At 36.7% G+C, this 20968-nt stretch overlaps 2 protein-coding genes across 5 annotated transcripts in view; one reads left to right on the top strand and one right to left on the bottom strand.

Annotated features, from left to right (window-relative positions):
* LOC137630524 (SCY1-like protein 2) overlaps nt 1-20968 on the top strand; it is a 332551-nt gene that overhangs the window by 130049 nt on the left and 181534 nt on the right. The gene's annotated exons all lie outside the window — the stretch shown is intronic.
* The window catches only part of wls (Wnt ligand secretion mediator), a 64414-nt gene that overhangs the window by 10836 nt on the left and 32610 nt on the right, over nt 1-20968 (bottom strand). Inside the window, exons 10-11 of one of the 3 annotated variants that reach the window (XM_068362036.1) lie at nt 16475-16498; nt 6889-6924 (exon numbers count right to left, since the gene is read on the bottom strand). The exons of 1 other annotated variant lie outside the window; for it this stretch is intronic. In XM_068362036.1, the coding sequence (XP_068218137.1) occupies nt 6889-6924; nt 16475-16498 (60 nt within the window). The remainder of the gene's footprint in view (nt 1-6888; nt 6925-16474; nt 16499-20968) is intronic. One more of the 3 variants, XM_068362037.1, reaches the window with a different exon arrangement.

Raw genomic sequence — 20968 nt, 5'->3', positions numbered from 1 at the left:
GTATACATTCCAATAAGTTAAGGTAGCTTACTAGAAGCATCCCTGTCTGGTACTTGCTGGACTGGGGTTCAAGTCCCGCCTAAACTTGAGTTTCTTTAGTGTTTGCAACCTCATCATCCTTGTGAGCTAAGGATGAGGAGTTTGGTGAAGCCTATAGGTCTACATGCTAAGTCATCCACAACCATTGCTGGCCCTTCCTGGTCCTAGCTTGGGTGGAGAAGGGGCTTGGGCTCTAATTATTTGTATATATGGTCTGTCTTTAGGGTCATTGTCCTGCTAACTAGGGCATTGTCACAATCCCTCGCCTCTGCCATTCTTAAGGAGCCTTTAAACCTTTAAACTCCCAATAGTTAGAAATTCAATTTTTCCTCGACCAAACTAAAGCAAGGATAAGATGGTTTTTGCCTCCTATTAACCATAAACACAATGGTGAAGCTGTTATGATCTGAATTGGTAGTAGTTTAGAAGGAAAAAACTTTTAAAATACTTGGGAAATTAGAAGTGCCATTCTTCCTCTCCAGAAAGAGAGACAGTGTCAAAGGGAGCTTACCATCAATTTGGTCCATTGCAAGCAATGTATTTGGATGAAAAGTTTCACCAACTGACCCCTTATATTCAAAAGTATTCTCTAAAGAAAGGGTGTTCTTTGTAGCAGCATATCTGTATGCCTGTCCATTTCTGCCAGTATTAAGCCTGGTTGATGCACTAAAGGAAAGAAATTGCCTATTAATCAACCTTTCATCCCCAGGCTCATACCATCTTTAAAAATGAGAAGCTACAAAATATGTGAAGCATGCTCAACAAGTCCTGTGCTCACCACCTGAGAAATCGACAGGTTCCTTTTAGAAACGAAGTGTAGAGTCAATGTCCTTGACATCATGAGTACTAGCCCGAATCGTATGATATTTTTCCTATCTGCAATAGTCATACACAAATTTTATCATCTCAAAGTTCTTGGACACCTTATTCTTATATCTCCCATTATCAACAAAATGGCATGGAGACCTGGGCTTAGGATGTTGGGTATGTCCCAGATAAGGTTTAAGGGGCACAGAAGAATTTCATTAAAAACCCACCTCCAAATTCCCAGAGGAACTTGAATCTCATCAAGAAATATTAAGCTCCAAGTTTTTGCTTGAAAATCAGGAACACATGAAAACAAAACACTCCAGCAGACATCCAAACGAAAGACCAGGTAGAAAAGGTAATAAAGCTAACCTACTCATCTAGCAATCCTAAGATTAGCAAGTAAACAACCATGAGGATGAAGTCCCTGTTTAAAGTCATTCTTCAGGGCTTGAAAGGTATTAAAGTTAAATAGAGAGAACAGGTCACATCCCACTTTGGAGGCCTAAGTTCTTAGGGTGGGGAAGACTTCAAAGTTGCTGATCAGTATTGAAGGCACGCATAGGTCAAAATTCCATCTCCCTTGGTCTAATTGTGTGGCTTAAAGCTGAGTGATAGCCTTTTCTTGAAAAGACTGGGAGGTATGTCTCTCTATGAAGGTGTAGATGGAAGTCTATGATTTAGTGAAGAGATGTTCCAACTGGAGAGACTCCATCCAAAACATCGACTATAAAAGTTATCCAATTCCTGTGTGGCATACTCCTTTTTAGAGCATTTAAGAGATATCCACACAGCTTGCAATACTGTGCATGAAAAATCTCACTGTTATGAGATATGCTAGATAGTTATCAACTGTGAAGCACTAACAACTTTCCAGACTAGTGGTGCCCCATGAGATAGAGCTAATATATGAATGAGGACCAAGGAGAGAGTCTCTCAACAAACTGACCAACAGAAATAGGATACCATGTGGATAGAGGCCAACAAGGAGCTACCTGAGTCTTAAGACTTGGTTGATCACCCAACAAATGTTGAATGGAAGTTGATTGCAAGGGTGTAACAAACTAGATTGATTACCAGTGCACACACCCCTTTCTTCTGCACAAAAATGCAGGGAGCATTCTGTTCCAGCAATTGTAACCTTGATGAGTGAGCTGGTCTGCCACAACTTTCCTCCTGCCGAGTGTGTATCTGGCTGACAACTCCATGACATGGAAAACCACCAACTCGTCCAACTGTCTTGTAAACAGAGAGAATATCTTATATCTTAAAAAAAAAAATGAAATGTTTCACACCCATGGCATGGGCATTAACTCAGTAAGCTCCTCCTGTTCTGATGGTAACAAGTATTATGACACACAGAAACTCATGTTAGTTTTCCATCTCTCAATTTTTAGGAATGCACCCATCTGTACCCCATCTTCTGCTTCAAGCTTTAAATGCTCATCAACAAAATCTAATGGCCAATTAAATAATCCCTAACTTCTTGTAGGGTTAGAATTACAGAACAGATATCTGGGATCTTAATGTGCAGATGATGCTCATTTGCAGTCCAGGTGCCTACCCCCCTTCTTACGTCATTGTGTACAAGAACATACTTGAAGGAAAATTTAACAGAAGCCTCACTGTGAGGTTATCATCATATGACCTAGCTAGAATTATTATTATTTATTATTACTAGCCAAGTTACAACCCTAGTTGGAAAAGCAGAATCCTATAAGCTTAAGGGCTCCAACAGTGAGAAATGAATTAAGGAAACAGATTTAAAGGCTGCTCATCAATGGCAGAGGCAAGGGACAGTGCCATTGCTCTAGCAAGCAGTACATTGCCCTAGAGACTGACCATACATGCATATGATCAATGCCCAAGCCCCCTCTCCACCCAAGCTAGGACCAGGGAGGGCCAGGCAATAGCTGCTGGTGTTTCAGCAGGTAGACCTATAGGCTTGGTCAAACCCTCATCCTTAGCTCACAAGGATGATGAGACTGCAAACACTAAAGGAACTAATGAGTTTGGTAATCACCAGGCAGAGACGTAACTAATAGGCTACAACATCCCAAGAACAGTTTGTATGATAGCACCCTCTAGCAAGAGAACCTAAGACAGTGGAAGGCCATTGGTACAGAGGCTATGGCACTGCCCAAGACAAGAAAACAGTGATTTGATTTTGGAGTGTCCTTTTAGAATAGCTGCTCATCATAACTAAAAGAGACTTTTTCTCTTCTACACTTACCAAGTGGAAAGTAGCCACTGAACAATACGTGAAGTAGTTAACCCCTTGAGTGAAGAAGAATATTTTTATTATTTTATGTTGTTAAGTGTATGAGAAAAAAGGAGAATGTGTAAAGAATAGGCTAGACTATTTGGTGTTTGTGTAGGCAAAGGAAAGTGAGCTGTAATCAGAGGGGGATCTAATGTAATAATATCTTGGCCAGTCAAAGGACTCAATAACTCTCTAGTGAGTAGTACTTCAGTGGGTGGCTAGTGCCTTGGCCAACCTACTACCCATAACATCCTGCGCTTCTTGAAAGGTATTCTGGTCCCTCATCTAGAGGCAGAAAATGAAAGCCACCCGTTGAGATACTACCGCTTGAGAGTTATTGGATCCTTTGACTGGCCAGGCAGTAATGCATTGGATCCCTCTCTCTGGTTATCGATCATTTTTTCTTTGCCTACACATACACTGAATAGTCAGGCCTATTCTTGACAGATTCCTATCTTTCCTCATACACCTAACAACACTGAAATTACCAAACACCTCTTCGCTCAAGGGGCTAATTACTGTACTGTAATTGTTTAGTGGCTACTTTCCTCTTGGTAAGGGTAGTAGCTATGATAAGAAGCTCTTCTAGGAGAAGGACACTCCAAAATCAAACCATTGTTCTCTAATCTTGGGTAGTTCCATAGCCTCTGTACCATGGCCTTCCACTATCTTGGGTTAGAGTTCTCTTGCTTGAGGATACACTCAGGCACACTGTTCTGTCTTGTTTCTCTTCCCCTTGTTTTGTTAAAGATTTTATAGTTTACATAGGAGATATTTATTTTATTATTGTTACTCTTCTTAAACATTTTATTTTTCCATCTTTCCTTTCTTCACTGGGCTATTTTCCCTGTTGGAGCCTCTGGGCTTTTAACAGCCTGCTTTTCCAACTAGGGTTGTAGCTTCGCAAGTAATAACAATAATAATAATAGAGTACTAGATTGAAGGCTGTCCATTGTTGCCTTAGACACAGCTGAAAAGGATATTGGTGAAAGCACCCATGAGACCTGAATTAATTCAAGGACCCAGGACAACTTGCCAAAGCTGAGCTGGTTGTTCCTGCCAAGACAGAAACTGTGCTGTAACCTCATGAACTGATAAGTAAAGAATCTGACAGAAGGACTACAACTCCCCGTTTTTATCAGCATGACTGTGTACTTTGTTCTCTACTTGAGTGTGAGATCCAATTTATCTTATGTCATGGTCCCCAGATTGTGGCAAAATGCAAGGTTGGCCAAGGCACCCACCACCTCTTGAGATACTACTGTTATAGAGTTATTGGGTCCTTGACTGGCCAGATAGTTCTAAATTGGATCCCTCTCTGGTTAAAGCACATTTTTCCTTTACCTACACATACACTGAATTGTCTGGTCTATTCTTTCAACATTCTCCTCTTTACTTATACACTTGACAACACTAAGATCCTTCTTCATTCAAGGGGTTAATTACTGCACTGTAATTTTTTAGTGGCTACTTTCCACTTTGTAAGGGTAGAAGAGAGACTTAAGCTGATAAGTAATTCCTCTAGAAAGATACTCCAAAATCAAACCATTGTTCTCTAGTCTTGGGTAGTGTCACAGTCTCTGTACTAGGGTCTTCCACTGTCTCTTGGGTTACAGTTCTCTTGCTTGAGGGTACAGTCAGGCACGCTACATGTACAGTATTCTATCCATTTCCCTATTTTCCTTTCTCTTTCCCTGTAGGATCCCTAAGCTTATAGCATCCTGCTTTTCCAACTAGGATTGTAGCTTAGCTAGTAATAATAATGACAAGAATCTCCATTTGTTGCAAAGAAAGGTGAGAACTTGAAAGGTATTCTGGTCCCTCATCTAGAGGCAGAAAATGAACCCTATGATCTGAGTCTGCCCAGCAGGAGTTTTTTTTTTTTTTGTCAGCTTTCATAATTTAAGTCAACATAAAGTGGAGTTGCCTTGCTTTCCTCTGAATGCAGAATCTCTGCTGAGTCAAGAGATGGAAGCAGGTGCTACTGGAATTGGCTAAAGACAGAGGAATCACATGTCCCTCGGTCATCAAATTCACTGGCAACAAAACACCCTTAATAAGTCCAAACAAGTTACCGGTAGTCTATAATAGGAGGATCTTGCCTTGCTATGAGTCCTAGAAGACCTCTCAAATGACAAAATTCCTTTAGATAAAGATGTCAAGATCACTTCTCCAAGATAACTGTACTAACTAATGAGATTTATGACCTCTCAAGTGTCCCAACAGCTCATATCTCTTGCTCTGTGAGAATACTCACATTTTAAAGGGATGATGATACAGCAGATATGAAAGAAAAATTTCCAAAACAAGAAATATTTATCAATAATTATACATAAGTGAAAGATTCTGTAGAGGGGCACAATGCTGAGCACGACTTCTACACACAATGGTAGAAGGCAAGGATGTGAATCCTCCCTGGTGACTCCCTCCCTGCACCTGTCTGATATAGCTGTTAATTACCTTGCTATTCACGTTCAGTGACACTTTCCGGCTTACGTCAGAAGATACTCCTTAGTAAAAAAAAGGAATTTCATAATCTCATATGAACAAATAGCTTTGTATATTTCATTCAAGATCTTGATACCATCTCTATCAGTCTCAGATGGGAACAATATGGTTTCCTTAGGACCACAATAAATGAATCCATAAAACCTGCACCAAAGTAAAGGAGTCATCTTCAGTAATGATCATCATTTAGCTTGAACCATTTTTTGTTGATGCTTTGCTTGGTAATCTTACTAGATTTTATCTTAATAAGAAGCTTTCACTGTCACTTTAAGTGACTGCAACTCTACATTTAGAGTTTGCTACTTGTTTTGTAGTGTCATGATTCTCAATTTTATTCAAGTGCCAGAGTGGCATAAAGCTCAATGCTGCAGGTCTTTTGTTCCCTTTACTGCCGGACTATGGAAAAGGTTTTTCAAGAAGTATTACTAATGCTAATACTAATATGCTTTTGAGCTCAATAGATGATGTAGTTTTATTTAAAGGCACCATTCACAATTCCATAGTTTCTCTGACTTGCTATTGTTATTCAAACGTTTAAGATAAATTATTTATGTATTTACAATACTGTATATTCATAGTTTGACTCAATTCTTTTTTTAATCACATCACTACTTTTCGCTTATTTTCTATTAAGAGAACTGTATTCCCTAAATGGTGGCTCCATGTGAATATAGTATTCCATGTTTTCAGTAATTATCATCACCATCACCAACCATTTCAATTTAAAATGGACATTTAGAAAATCTACTACAAATTCAAACTCTTCAATACCTTTAAATATTTTTCTCCTTTTAACCAGCCGTCTATCATGATCTGACATAAAAGCAGTAGCTCCTTTGCTTTTGATGTTAAGAGTTCTAAGACTTTTAATGTAGAAAATATTAATAATTCCTGGCAGTTTAACATTAATAACACAATACATTGGTTTCTTTCATAATGACAAAATGAACCATGTCACTTTTACAAAGCTCTAACTTTTGTCTGCAAAGACAAAATCCAACTGATGTTACCATGTTCTTTTTATCTAAAGTAATATAGAGTTGAGTTATAAGCAATATAATGCTGAATAAAATATACAGGCAAATACAGTGAAAATTAAATTCTGAAAAAAAAAAATCTTGCCAATGCAATTATTGTACTGTATACAGTAAATAGTTCACCTTAATCTCCTGAAAAAAAAACAATGATAGAAAAACTTCTATGGACAACTATTTGTCCTTGGAACACTAAGAAACTACCTTATCAAATAAGGAGGGTGTGAGGGGGCTTACCTCGTGCCAAAAGTGCTCCGTGAATCGAGGCTAGACCTAAAAGTGCGAGGTGTGTGTGGGTTAGTGAACTAAATGATCATACATAACATTAAGGAATTCTTTTGAGGTTCATTTCACATCATGTACAATATTATATATTTGTTGGCCTTTCCAGATACAACAGTATAAATAAAAAAAACATTTTGCAAGAACGACTAATAATATTCAGTAAACAGTATAAAGATTTATCAAAATACATGAGAATCTTGTAAGGAAGAGAGTTGAAATCAAGAAACATCTATCTACTTCAGACTAAAACTAAATATAAAATAGGAATCACAATATACATAGTCCTCTAACATACTCTTCAGAAGTACAACCTAACAAAAGTTCGGTTTCAACATGACATTTAAACACACATTTGCTACTCTATGTAAAATGTCTAGCAGCACTAGGATTACCAGAACAAAGTTTGCAAGTATTTATCAAAGTAAACATTGTTATAAAATACAGATTTGCACTATGCCAATACACCAAACTCACTAATTTCAGTGACTTTCGACAAAATGTAACTGTAACAGTATTTGAGTTCAAAATGAAAAAAAAAAAAAAACATTAAATCCAACAAATGAGGGAATAAGTTGTTTAAATTTCTAATCTGAAACACCAAAGAATTAAAGAAATAATCCCCAAGTATCCTCCCAACAGTAAATGTAATTTTTTCTCATCTAAAAGCATTTGAATATAGTAAATCCCATTATTAAAAGCAAAGACAGGGGTCATTCCACTTCCACATTTATAGGTTTATCAAAGATCATGTTCAGTATATAATTTACATATTATCTTTTAGTCTCTCAATTTCATCAGCGGTTTAGAGGAAAATTGCCATTAAGCAATCAGCATATCAGTGATAGGTAGATTCTTTGATGAAGACATCAGAGATTTTCAATGTTGATGACTCAAAACAAAACACAGGAGATATTTTTCAATTGCACAGTGAAAGGGAATCAGGCATAAATCTGTCCCATTTGCAAATATCATTCTTCAGAAATGTAACTTACAAAGTCTTTCAGGTGTTTAGGTTATTGCAGACTTGTTTTAAAAACACAATTCAAATTGCTAAATATTTGCCAAAAAATTGACTTGTGCTTATAAGATGAGACAGGCTCTCTTCTTACTGTCATCTTTGATATTTGGAATATTGCTCTCATATTTAGGAGCAACTGCCTTTTGTCTTTCCTCTAAATGAAACTTTTATCAAAATCAATGCAGTCAAGTCAGTAAACTCATCCCTACCTACCCTCTCAATTATCTTTCTTGCTCCAGTGTGGCTTCCTAGTAGGTAATGTTTTGCTCACTCTTTCACTGAGCTTTGGGAAGAGTTTCTACTCCTATCATGAACATTCACCAACACCTGGCACGTAATTTCTCTGTTCAATTACTTGAAGAAAGCAGTAATATTCAGATTCCTTGAATTAATGACTTTTCCTTCTCTTCCTACTCTCATTTCTCCTAACTACAAACATTTTCTTCCTTTAAACAGACAGGATCATTGCTTTCATGATTAAACACACCCTTTTGTTAATTTTTCTCATCAGGAGCAGAAAATGGCATTTTGTTGCCTGTTCCATGTGCCTCTGCATGAATTACAGTATACCAATACAGAAACAACTACTATAGAATGCTTTTTATACAAAAAACCAGTAAAAAGGACACTTCTTTAAAACACAATGTAATGTATTACTGTATTTCATTCCATTTGTATTTTTTCTATATTCAACTCAGTTCGATATAATGCCCAAGTAAGACGTGAAAAACCAATTTTTTACAAGATTAACAGTGAAGTCCCTTCTAATAAGAAAACTCAAAAATTAAAAAACATCTATGAATCCACTGAGGTGTGAGATTCATTCTTTTAACAAGAGTATGGTACCACACTTGGTAAAAGCTATGCATTCTCTAAAATCTCCTCCCCTTGTGGAGTTATCACAAAGTGTGTAGTGCAAAACACCGGAAAGACCAATAAGCCTTCTTTGCAGTGTCCGTGGTGCATTGTTTTTAACCTTTAACTTTTCATGGGTTCCCGTTGATCACTTCTGACCTGGCTATCAGCTTCTTTAACTTCTTAGTCCAGTTTTTACTTCACTTAAGAAGAAATCCTTTTGTCAAACCCTTTGAAAATCTATGACCATCTCAGTAGTCTGATGACTACTTTATCATACAGAAAAATTACACTTAACAACCCCCTTCAAAACTCTGCTTACAGTCGGACAAAAACTTTGGTATATTAAATTCTTTATCCCTCATCTGGATGTTAATCTCTGGTACTGCTGTTCGGTTAGTTCTTTGTCCAAGTCGCATACAATTTTTCCTAATTCAGACAATCCTTTGTATTCAGATCTTCCTAAACTGTAATATCCTGTACATAGTGCTAAATATGCAGTTAATTCTAAGTTTTGCCTTCTCCATCATAAGTCTCAATGTTAAAAAGCATTCTAGAAATTTTATTCTAGCTGTGACCAGAATGTGGAAAGATTTTCTCAATCTGGGGGTTTAATTGATGGTACTTTAGAAAGTCAAACTTGTTGCAAATGCTTTTCTGTTCACATAATTCTTGTTTCGTTTTTTAAATACCAGTATGACTGGTCTGTTTTAATCTTAATAGGTTTAATTTTCAAGTATTGTTTAGAGACAACTCTTATTATCCGTGGTACTTTTATTGGTAGTAGGTTGGCCAGGCCATCAGCCGCCAATTGAGATACTACCGCTAGAGTTATGGGGTCCTTTGACTGGCCAAACAGTACTACATTGGATCTTCTCTCTGGTTATGGTTCCTTCCCTTTGCCTACACATACACTGAATAGTCTGGCCTATTCTTTACAGATTCTCCTGTCCTTATACACCTGACAACACTGAAATTACCAAAACATTCTTCTTCTCCCAAGGGGTTAACGACTAAACTGTAATCGTTCAGCGGCTACTTTCCTCTTGGTAAGGTTGAAAGAGGCTCTTTAGCTATGGTAAGCAGCTCTTCTAGGAGAAGGACAATCCAAAGTCAAACCATTGTTCTCTAGTCTTGGGTAGTGCCATAGCCTCTGTACCATGGTGTTCCACTCTCTTGGTTTAGAGTTCTCTTGCTTGGGGGTACACTCAGGCACACAGTTCTATGTAGTTTCTCCTCCTCTTGTTTTGTTAAAGTTTTTATAATTTATATAGGAAATATTTATTTCAATGTTTTTGCTGTTCTTAAAATATTTTATTTTTCCTTGTTTCCTTTCCTCACTGGGCTATTTTCCCTATATTGGAACCCCTGGGCTTGTAGCATCCTGCTTTTCCAACTTTGGGTTGTAGTTTAGCATTTTATAATAATAATAATTAACTAATTTATGAAACAGTCGAGTATGCCTAAATCACAGATAGAAAAAAATTGCCATAAAAATTACATGGTAAGTCTGGCTAATGTAGACCCCAAGTCCCTAACTTTTTTCATATTTTAACTAGATGAACTGCATTTTACAACCCCCCCCCCCCTCTCTCTCTCTCTCTCTCTCTCTCGTCTCTCTCTCTCTCTCTCTCTCTTCTCTCTCTCTCTCTCTCTCTCTCTCTCTCTCTCTCTCTCCTCTCTCTCTCTCTCTCTCTCTCTCTCTCTCCTCCTCTCTCTCTCTCTCCTCTCTCTCTCTCTCTCTCTCTCTCTCTCTCTCTCTCATCTCTCCTCTCTCCTCTCACTCTCTCTCTCTCTCCTCTCCTCAGCATTTTTGTACTTATTTGTTATAATTTAAGGAGCATTAAATAACAGCAATTACCGATTGTATTTTAAAATTTTGGTTAGTCGTCAGCTTATCTCAAGGTGATGATATTGAGAATGGGATATAATTCAGAGTATTGTTGATACAATTTCCTAACTTACACAGTACTATTTGTTGATTTTTAAGGTTAAATTTTAAATTTTGATTCACATTTTTTGGCAATTTTTAATACGGTGCTGTACAGCATTATTTGTTTAATATCTAATGCTAAATTTCCTGTTTTGACATGTGCTTATCAACATTATGCTGCATTTGACGATTTATATCTCTAAATTTTTCGTTTTGACTGACATTCCTTGCATTTTTCGCAGTACAGAAATTTGGTGTTAAGCTTAGTGTTTTCGCATTGTAAGAAAATTCACAAATATAAACACATGGATAACAGTTGAATGTACCTGTACTGTGCTGTATTTCTTGATTTCATTTCCTCTTTCCCCATTTGAGCCATTGGGCTTGCTTGGAACCCTTTAAGGTTGTACCATCCTACTTTTCTAACTCGAGTTAAAGCTAGTACAGTGATACTTCTTGATATGAATGTTTCTGCTCACAAAATTTTCATGATGCAAAAACGAGATATGAAGATTTTTTCGTCTCACATTACGAAAAAAATTTCATGATACAAAGATATTTGACAACCAAGTCGAGAATAAAATAGTGTACAAGGTACTCTTTAAATTATTAGTTAGTTGAAGAAAACAGGTTTATGCATACAGTAAGAGAAAATGCACCTCTATAGTAAGGGGAGCTACAGTACAGTATATATGGTACTGTATATTTCATATATATACAGTACTGTACTGTACTGAATATATTGTATTATTTTCCATTTATTATTGCATTATGTGCTAATTATTCATTAATTTACAGGTATTAACAGTTAGGCTAGATAAATTGAATGATTCAAATGTATTTGGCTGTATTTCATAGTGGTTATAGCTTTATTATAAAATTTAATGTAATGTTTTTGTAGGGTTTGGAAGGAATTAGGTGATTTACATGTAAAATGTGAATGTACAGGTAAAAAAAAAAATCACGAAACGCAAGCCACACCGGAATGAATCAATTTTGTACATTGAGGCATTACTTTACTGTAATAATAATGAGATAGTGGATGACATCTCCTTGACTCACAATTCATGAGTCGGAAGTTCAAGTCCTGTTCACGCCACAAAGTGTTTTCACCAATGTTCACTACTTAATGTCCCTATGAGGTAGGGAGAATGGATTTTGGGGAGCTTGTGCAGTACATGTAATTCTGACTGCTAAGTCATCAGCTGCCATTGCCTGATCCTCTTTGGACCTAGGTTGAATGGAAAAAGGGGCTAGGGTGCAGATTTCATGTATATATGATCAATGGAAAAGGGCTAGGGTGCAGATCTCGTGTATATATGATCAATGGAAGAGGGGCTAGGGTGCAGATCTCGTGTATATATGATCAATGGAAAAGGGGCTAGGGTGCAGATCTCGTGTATATATGATCAATGGAAAAGGGGCTAGGGTGCAGATCTCGTGTATATATGATCAATGGAAAAAGGGGCTAGGGTGCAGATCTCGTGTATATATGATCAATGGAAAAGGGGCTAGGGTGCAGATCTCGTGTATATATGATCAATGGAAAAGGGGCTAGGGTGCAGATCTCGTGTATATATGATCAGTCTCAAGAGGATTGTCCTGTACATTGCTTCTGCCCCTTCGCTCATTCAAGAGTTGATAATGAACAGATTCTACTGCCCAACCCCCTTTATTTTTTTCACAAAGGCCCCATGAAACTATTGTAGCAAGTATTCTCTTCCGAGTATGATACAATAGATATTTATGATGCTCTCTCACTATTTTAAGTCATCAGCTGCCATTGCCTGATCCTCTTTGGACCTAGGTTGAATGGAAAAGGGGCTAGGGTGCAGATCTCGTGTATATATGATCAGTCTCGAGAGGATTGTCCTGTACATTGCTTCTGCCCCCTTCGCTCGTACAAGAGTTGATAATGAACAGATTCTACTGGCCCCACCCTTTACATTTTTCGCAAAGGCCCCATGAAACTATTGTAGCAAGTATTCTCTTCCGAGTACGATACAATAGACATTTATGATGCTCTCTCACTATTTTACCCAGTTTAGATAAAAATTCCCTCCTATAAAAATGTTCATCAACATAGCTGTACAAACCAATTTCATAGTGAAAAAAAATCTTTTTTATTGACCTCAATACTGTATCTGATGATCAAGTCACTATGTACTATGTACTGCATGGTTAAATGTTTGAGTTTTCATCAAATTACCTATAACAAGTAATTATTTTAAAACTCGTCCTATTAATTTAGCCTTTAAATGTAAAAATATTAATAAGTTTTAAAATTAATGCCAAAACTTTCAAGTAAACCATAAACTGCTTTCTACTTATGCAATGAAATGACTTTTCTATTGTAATAATAGGTTGTGACTACATAAGCAGTAAGCTCTTAAAACTTAACCTTGATAATTACTAGTTACAAGAATTTATAAATGACAGCAAAGATGTTAAAGATCTATTGTAAAGTTATGTTCAAATAAAAATAAGCTGTAGAAAAAGTTACCTGGTTGAAAAAGTTACCTGGTTAATCTGTGTTAATAGTGACAATACCTATACAGTATTCATAGATAGATGTTTTACTGTCAATTTTCAGTTTGATCTTAATTGTGTTACATGATGAAAAATGAACCAATGTCACATGAAAATCAAATCAAAACAGGAAAAAAATGATCAAAGCATTGTGTCAATATAGTCCTGAACTGTACTCAGAATTATATCAATTAATTTTTTAACAAATATACATGCTTTACGGCATCAATAGTATTATATTACGTACTATATTGAATTAACCAACTCTCTACTAAAACTAACACCAAATTATATAAAATAGCATTCCTCAAAGAAAGACATGCATTACATACATATCTAGTTTACACATATACAACACTGCATGCTAGAATTAATTGCCCAACTAGAAATATATACTTGTAGAATCACTTTTACACACAAGCTGTTAGGCGCACCATCATTTCCCTTATACAGTAATATACACATGAAAGATGAAAAATTACTTCCTATGAAACTAAATGCAAAACTAATCTTTGCAATTAAATATCTCAATAACTAAAGACAATCTCTGTTGGCACTCTGATAAAATTAATAAACTTTTATAATGGTCCTTAACTCATTTCAGAGTAGGCATTTAAATTTTTTTACCTTACACAAAACATCCTTCCTTTTACTGAAAATGTTAAATAACATTCTATTCTCATATACTGTACACCACAAGTTTTGTTACAAATTTGCTGGTTTGATATTCATACAAATAACTTGTACAGTATTGATGTAAGTTCCCTCGTGTTCATAATACTTCTTTCAAAATCTGGATTTATATCAACGTTTACCCTGTTTTCTATCCTTTGATTAGGCTTAGGCCTATACAGTAATCCCTTGGCTATTGTGGCTGTTCTGTTCCAGTTCCCCCCCCACCACGATATCCTAAAAATCTCTGTACTGTAGATACAGAAATTTACGGTATATTTTTTTCATTACTTTTCAAATTTTTCATATTTTCTTCATAAATTTAAGCTTTCATAATTGCATTATACTTTCATATACACTTTCACATACATTCCAAACTGTGTCACTAATCGACCAGGCTACTCATCCTAGTCTTCAACCAGTACAGTATCATCTGCAAACAACAACCGATTTACCTCCCACTCATAATCACTCTTGTCTATCAGTTTCAATACTCGACCAAGCACTCGAGCATTTACCTCTCTCACCACTCCAACAAACAAATTAAACAACCATGGTGACATGACACATTCCTGTCTCAGCCCCACTCTCACTGGAAACCACTCGCTCACTTCATTTCGTATCCTAATACAGTACTTACTTTACCGCCCATGTAGAAACTCTTCACTGCTTGCAACAAGCTTCCACTAATTCCATATAATCTCATCACATTTCACATCGCTTCCTATTAATTACTTTTGCACATATTGTACAATGCTTGTCCTAAGAAAAGCTATAAAAGCTCTTAAATCTTATGAACAGTTTTGAAAATCAATTTTCTTAGTAAAAGTAACCCAACTGAGAATTATGATGTAGGAAGCTACAATTTCTGCCCATCAAGAATCCTGTTGTCAGAAGCTTTAAGTAACCTAAGTGAAAGTAGAATTTTGTGTATGCTTTAATTGCACAATAGTAAAAATATATAATTAAGCAATAAGCATTTAAACAGTGAATATATAAAAATATATAACATGATACGCATTTAAAAGTCAGTATAATCTAATACTCTGAAAATAAATCTTTATGAAAGTATAAAATTTGAATCTTCAATCAAATATAAATCCCATGCTATTGTAACCATATCAATGGCTGTCATGCAAAATTAGCAAGCAATCTAACAAAGCAACAAATTATTTCATAAGAAACAAGTTGTGCAACTGTTTAGAAGCGAATACAACAACTTAAGCCTAACATTCAAAACTCCTTATCACATATAAGATTAAATTATAAAAAGTCAAAATTTGAAGTTAGGTATATTGAAGAATTCTATGAGCTGAGAAGAGAAAGATTAGGAAGTATTGAAGGAAGCAGTGAATTATCAGTATAAAGGTCCCCTACAACAGATGGCTGCAAATGTAAGAGCCATAACACCATCTATAGTACTACAAAACATGAAAAACAATCCTTATTTAGTATGATCACTAGATAGGTTTAAAACTGAAATACCATACTAAAGTACAGAAAAAACCTGTACTATTTTAGTACTGATAGTAAACAACATTATTTAAAAAAATTCAAAGCCATCGATGTAGAAAATTTAAAGACATTCTTATTCAAAATTTTAAATAACAGTAAAACGTATATTTTATAACCTAGAATTTATAACGGCACTATATTCTGGGATTACAGTATTTATAATGGTATTATCATTACTGTAAATGAAAACTTTGGATCACTTTAAATTTTTCCCCATTCTATAAGGGCCAAGGAAATCATACTATGATGTGTAATTATAGTACTGTACTGTACTTTATTTATCACATTCCTACACCTAACAATTTTCATTGCAAGACAAGAACCTATAAGTAAAAAAAAAAACTGAATATGAGATGTATAGTATTAGAAAATCTAGAGATTTTAAAATAAATGAGATTGTTTTTCCCAGAGAACTAACTAATGATACGGTACCTGTATATGCAACCTTGACACTTAACAATAGATGTGGGTAGCACTAGCCACATTCAGTAAATATTATGTTCTGCATTTCTGATATTTTTCTGCTTCCAATCTTTGGTAGCAAGATGAGAGGTCTTTAAAAAAATTTTGATTTTGTATCAATTATGGCTGAAATCTAGAAAAAAAACTACATTTACTTTCTCCACAAAGTGATACATCCAACTTGGTGCATGATTTCCTTGTCACCAATTTACTTTACAAATATATTTTGAGTTATATATATTAATAGTTATTCCCTGAGCAACAATAAAATACCTTGTTTATAGGTAATAACCAAACAAAAATCTACTTTAAAAAAAAAACTCATTTTTAAAAGCTGCTACACTGCATTCTAATGAAATTATTCTATGAAACTAGCTATAAGAAAAAATAGTAAAGAATAAAATAGAAATAAATAACTATTACAAGAAATTGTATTCATAATCTAAAAATGGACTCATTTTCCAAATAAGTCAAAATAGATTTTGAAAAATTCAGAAATTGTAAAATAAACACTTATAGACAACATCAAGTGACATAAGGGGAGGGGAACATACCGCAGGAGTCTGACACAGCCCAATCTGGAGCAAAAATCCATTACAAGATTAGAGGAAATACTATTGTCTTTGTATTTCAAATCATACCTAACAATGGTCAACCAGTGTAAACAGAAAAAAGGTACATGATCCCTCAAGAATAACTATCAAGTCATTCAATCTATAATACTCATAATACCCTTCATTTAATTACGTATGTATTAAAATACATCTGTCAGAGGCCTCATTTTTAATTCTAAGGATATGTGAGTATTTCTACATGTAAAAATACAATATTAGTCCAGACTATCTACCAAACTTGAGTGAAAGTTCCGTAACTAGTAGCACTTCTATTACTAGCATGCATCTATCCCAAACCACTGTAATTCTTCCTTGTGAACTTGCTAGGAAAAGTGCAAATAAGGCAGGGAAAGCCAGAATGGCAGCTATGAAAGCCAGTCACTGAGTTTTGATCATCGTAATGAATAGTGTGAAAAAACATGATTATCTTTTACAATTAGTTCATACAGTATTTACAAAAAAAAAAAAAAAAAAAGACGTAACCAAACATTGTAAAATACAGTACCTTGATACTGAAATCAAAATTGAATGATAGCATTCATATGCACCAAAATGAACAATACACTCACAAACAATTAAGAAACAAATAGACTTTTTTTATGTAAAAAATAAATCAAACTTTACACCTGTAAATAAAAGCATTAAGTGTTCCACTCCATAACCACAGATACATTACCTACTGTATAGTGTTATGCTTATGGGAGCTTGTTTCCTCATGGCAAAATGGTTCTCGCTATTCCAATTATAATTTTACGCATGACATGGTTAAACAAGTTTAAAAAAAAGGGTAAAAAAAAATTCCCATCCATCCACGGTCATATTAAAGACTGAGAGCATGACATGAGTTGATACGATAACAGTAATATTTACAGTAAATATAGCAAAACCAAGAAACAGCTTATACCCTGTAAACAATTTTGGGACAAAAATTTTACTTTCATCATACACACCTTTAGCGTGAAAAATCAAAGTGCTAATAATGAGTTTTGGGTACAAGTTGATAATAAGTACAATGGAGTATTAATTTTTAAATATTTAACTTAGCCGGTGAATATATAATAGCTGAGCCTCCGGCGGCTCGACAGAAAAAACACACAAAAACTCGCGAGCGATCGCTATGAAGGTTGCGGGTGTGCCCACTAGCGCCAACTATCGGCCAGATACTGCATATACATGTAAACAGACCCAATTTTTTCACTGTCGGCCTTAACGACAAGACGTATCAATACTCGCTGTATAACCTGGAGTTTTCTCAACATATTTGGTGAAGTACTTCCTTTTGGTTTGAGCTTTCGCAGTGCAGGTGTTTTATCTTCAACTTAAATCTTGAACTCGTTTTTGGATAGATTTAATTTTTGATGACTTTGGATTGTTTTTTGGACTTTCTTTGACTTTTAAATGGCCGACCCTTCCCTAAGTACGGAAGTGTGTTTTAGGCTTTTAGCAATTATCTTATCACGTTATAAATTAATTATAGATTTTCCTCTATATATTTTATATCTCAACCGCCTTTATTAGGCCTCTTCGATTAGCTTTCCATTTATAATAAACATCAAGATAAATTTTAATGATTTGTTTATATGCGACCTTTCCTATTCCTCCTCTAATCCGAGAGTAGGCGGTCCTAACTTGGAAACCGAAGTTAAACAACGTTGAGCCCTTTCAATCGTAAATAACTTTTACAGAGCAAATGATTTAAAACTTATTAAATGAATATTTTTTAGTAGATATTTTAGGAAACATTTTCTTTGAATAGTCTTCGTACTGTTTCAAAGATGAACTAACGTTTAGTTTATTTATGCTACGCAGTTTGCGCTCTATCGTTACAATAGAGAGAGAGAGAATCACGGTTTCACTTTGCAGAAAGAGTAAATCGATTCTGACGTTTTGTTCATTCTTCTTTCAAACTTAAATGTTTTAAATACTATTTTAAAGGAACTTGTTAATTGAAAAACCTTTCAGTTTTTTCCTTTGGTCAAATAACCTGTTTATTGACGAAAGATAAGTGGGCTCTTCTCTTCGGTGCGAAATCAAGAGAGAGAGAGAGAGAGAGAGAGAGAGAGAGAGAGAGAGAGAGAGAGAGAGAGGAAGAGAGAACGTTCCGATCTTTATTCTCGTCCCAAGCGAGTAACGTTGTTCTCGAGTCAACTCTCGTCCCTAGTCTCTGTACGGGGAGAAAGGATAAAACGTTTTTAGTTTTTATTCTCATCCCAAGGCACTGTACGGTGAGAGATTGAAAACGTAGTTTTGAATGAACTAGTGTTTAGTCTCCTTCCCAGCCACTGATCTTTTTATCTTAATATATGTTTACTGTTTTTTGCTTGTATTAATGTGCTTACATTATACGACTGATTTCGCAATTATAACCTTTTGAAGAGGGTAGAATTGCGTGCTTCAGGTAGAAATCAGTTTTATTCATACCTAATGTGAATTGTTGAAAAATTCGTTTCAGTGAAGTAAGTGCAAAACAGAAAATCGTAGTGATAAAGTGATAATTGCGCAAAGTGTTATCTGTGTTGCGACCGAGGGTTCGTCTGTTCGTGCCTGTCGTTCGCCTAGTCCGAGACCTCTTGCAAGCTCCCAAGCCCAGGGGAGAAGTAATGTCGTACGACTTATGGGTTCGAGAGGACTTGATCAGCGAACAGACGTTCCCTCTATGGTTTCAGGCGTGTCTCATCAACACCGCCCCTACCATAAGACGAGCGAGACGATTTTCTCCTCGTCATCCGAAGGCTTTTCGCATAAGAAACCGTGGAACAAGGTTTCGAGACCCTTTAAGCGAAAGTCAGTCCTTTCAGGACAGGTCCAGCGTCCTGATTTTAACCATTAGGACAGCTCTGACCCTATGCAGTCATCGGAAGACTGCTCGCCGCCTAAACAAAAGCGTAACACAGGCTCCGAGAGTCTTTTAGTAGGCAAGGCTTTGCAGTCACAGACGTTACCCTCGTCTCTTACCGCAACCATTCCCGTTGATCCTAAATGGGTTGTACGGCAAGACATGCAGAATAAGCTTGCCTCTCTTATGGAGGACTATTCTGTTGAGCAGGTTCACGATGATCCTCGCCGCTTAGCTGATCGAGATCTTGGCCGTCAGCCGCCCAAACGAGCCTTTGCTCGTCCTGTTGACATTGACGTTACAAAGTCACGTCAATCGTTTTTTGTAGAGCCTCACTCGATGCAGTCCCGTGTTGACTCTCAGCCGCTTGTGGACGTTCAGCCGCTGCCGCTTGCTCTTGTTGACGTTCAGGACGTTCACCAACCAGCATAGTTGACTTGTTTTGACGTTGAGCGTCAAGCACCGCAGTCAAGAGTTGTTTTGACTGCTCAGTCTAAGCAGTCAAGGCAGTCTCGAGTTGACGTCGAACGTCCTCCCGCACCTGTTGTTGTTACTGGTCAGTCCTTTAAGCAGTTACATGACATAGCGTCCTTGACTTATACTGTTGCTCCTTTGCGTGTGGACTCTGCTTGTCAGCATTGCCACCACGGCAGGTCTCTCCCTTGCTTGAGACTCGGCTATTGTCGGACAAGGTTCCTTCAGATGAGGAAGTTGCTGATCCCCCTCCTACTGATATTCCCTTGAGGACTCTGTCAGACGGAGAGGAGCCTAAAGCTGCTCAGCCCTCTATGGACTTTAAATAAATCATGCTGATTTTTAAGGATCTTTGTCCGGATCTTTTTGTAACTGCTGCTCCTCGTTCGCCTAAACGTCAGAGTTTACACTAGGCCTAGCTACTTCGAAGCCGTTGTTTTATAAGCTAGTGCTCTATCGCTCTTCTAAGAGAGCTTTACGTTTGCTAGGCGACTGGTTAATCACCAGGAGGAGTTTGGGGGAGACAGCCTTTGCTTTCCCTACTTTTAAGCTGGCTTATAGAGCGAGAGTCTGATATGACACGGGAGAAGTTCTCGGCTTGGGAGTTCCTGCCTCTGCCCAGATAGACTTCTCAAACCTCATAGACTCTCCCTGGCGCCTGGCCATGAGACGCTCCAAGATTTTATGGTCGACTTCAGAGCTAGACCATCTCCTGTTAGGAGTTTTTTTTCGAGCGTTTGAAGTTTTGCTGCACAATTATGTCGTGCATAAACTAGGCTTTCAGGGATGGCTCCAATGATCTGACAGCCACGTTCTCTGCAGGAACAAGTCCCTCAGGGATGGCTCCAATGATCTGGCAGCCATGTTCACTGCAGGAGTACGTAAGAGGCAAGTGCGCTCAATGTGTTCATTGTCAAGACAAACTTCACGATGAAGTCTACCAGGCTGTCTTGACAGCATTAATGGAAGGCGACTGGATGGTCTCTCTCAACCTTCAGGAGGCATACTTCCACATTCCTATACACCCGGATTCCCAACCGTTTCTGAGGTTTGTTTACAGGAATGTGGGGTACCAGTTTCAAGCCCTGTGCTTTGGCCTCAGTCCTGCTCCTCTCGTGTTTACG

This window comes from Palaemon carinicauda, chromosome 38, assembly GCF_036898095.1.
Source record: "Palaemon carinicauda isolate YSFRI2023 chromosome 38, ASM3689809v2, whole genome shotgun sequence".
Taxonomy (NCBI): Eukaryota; Metazoa; Arthropoda; class Malacostraca; order Decapoda; family Palaemonidae; genus Palaemon; species Palaemon carinicauda.
This window is presented reverse-complemented; position numbering and strand designations above follow the sequence as displayed.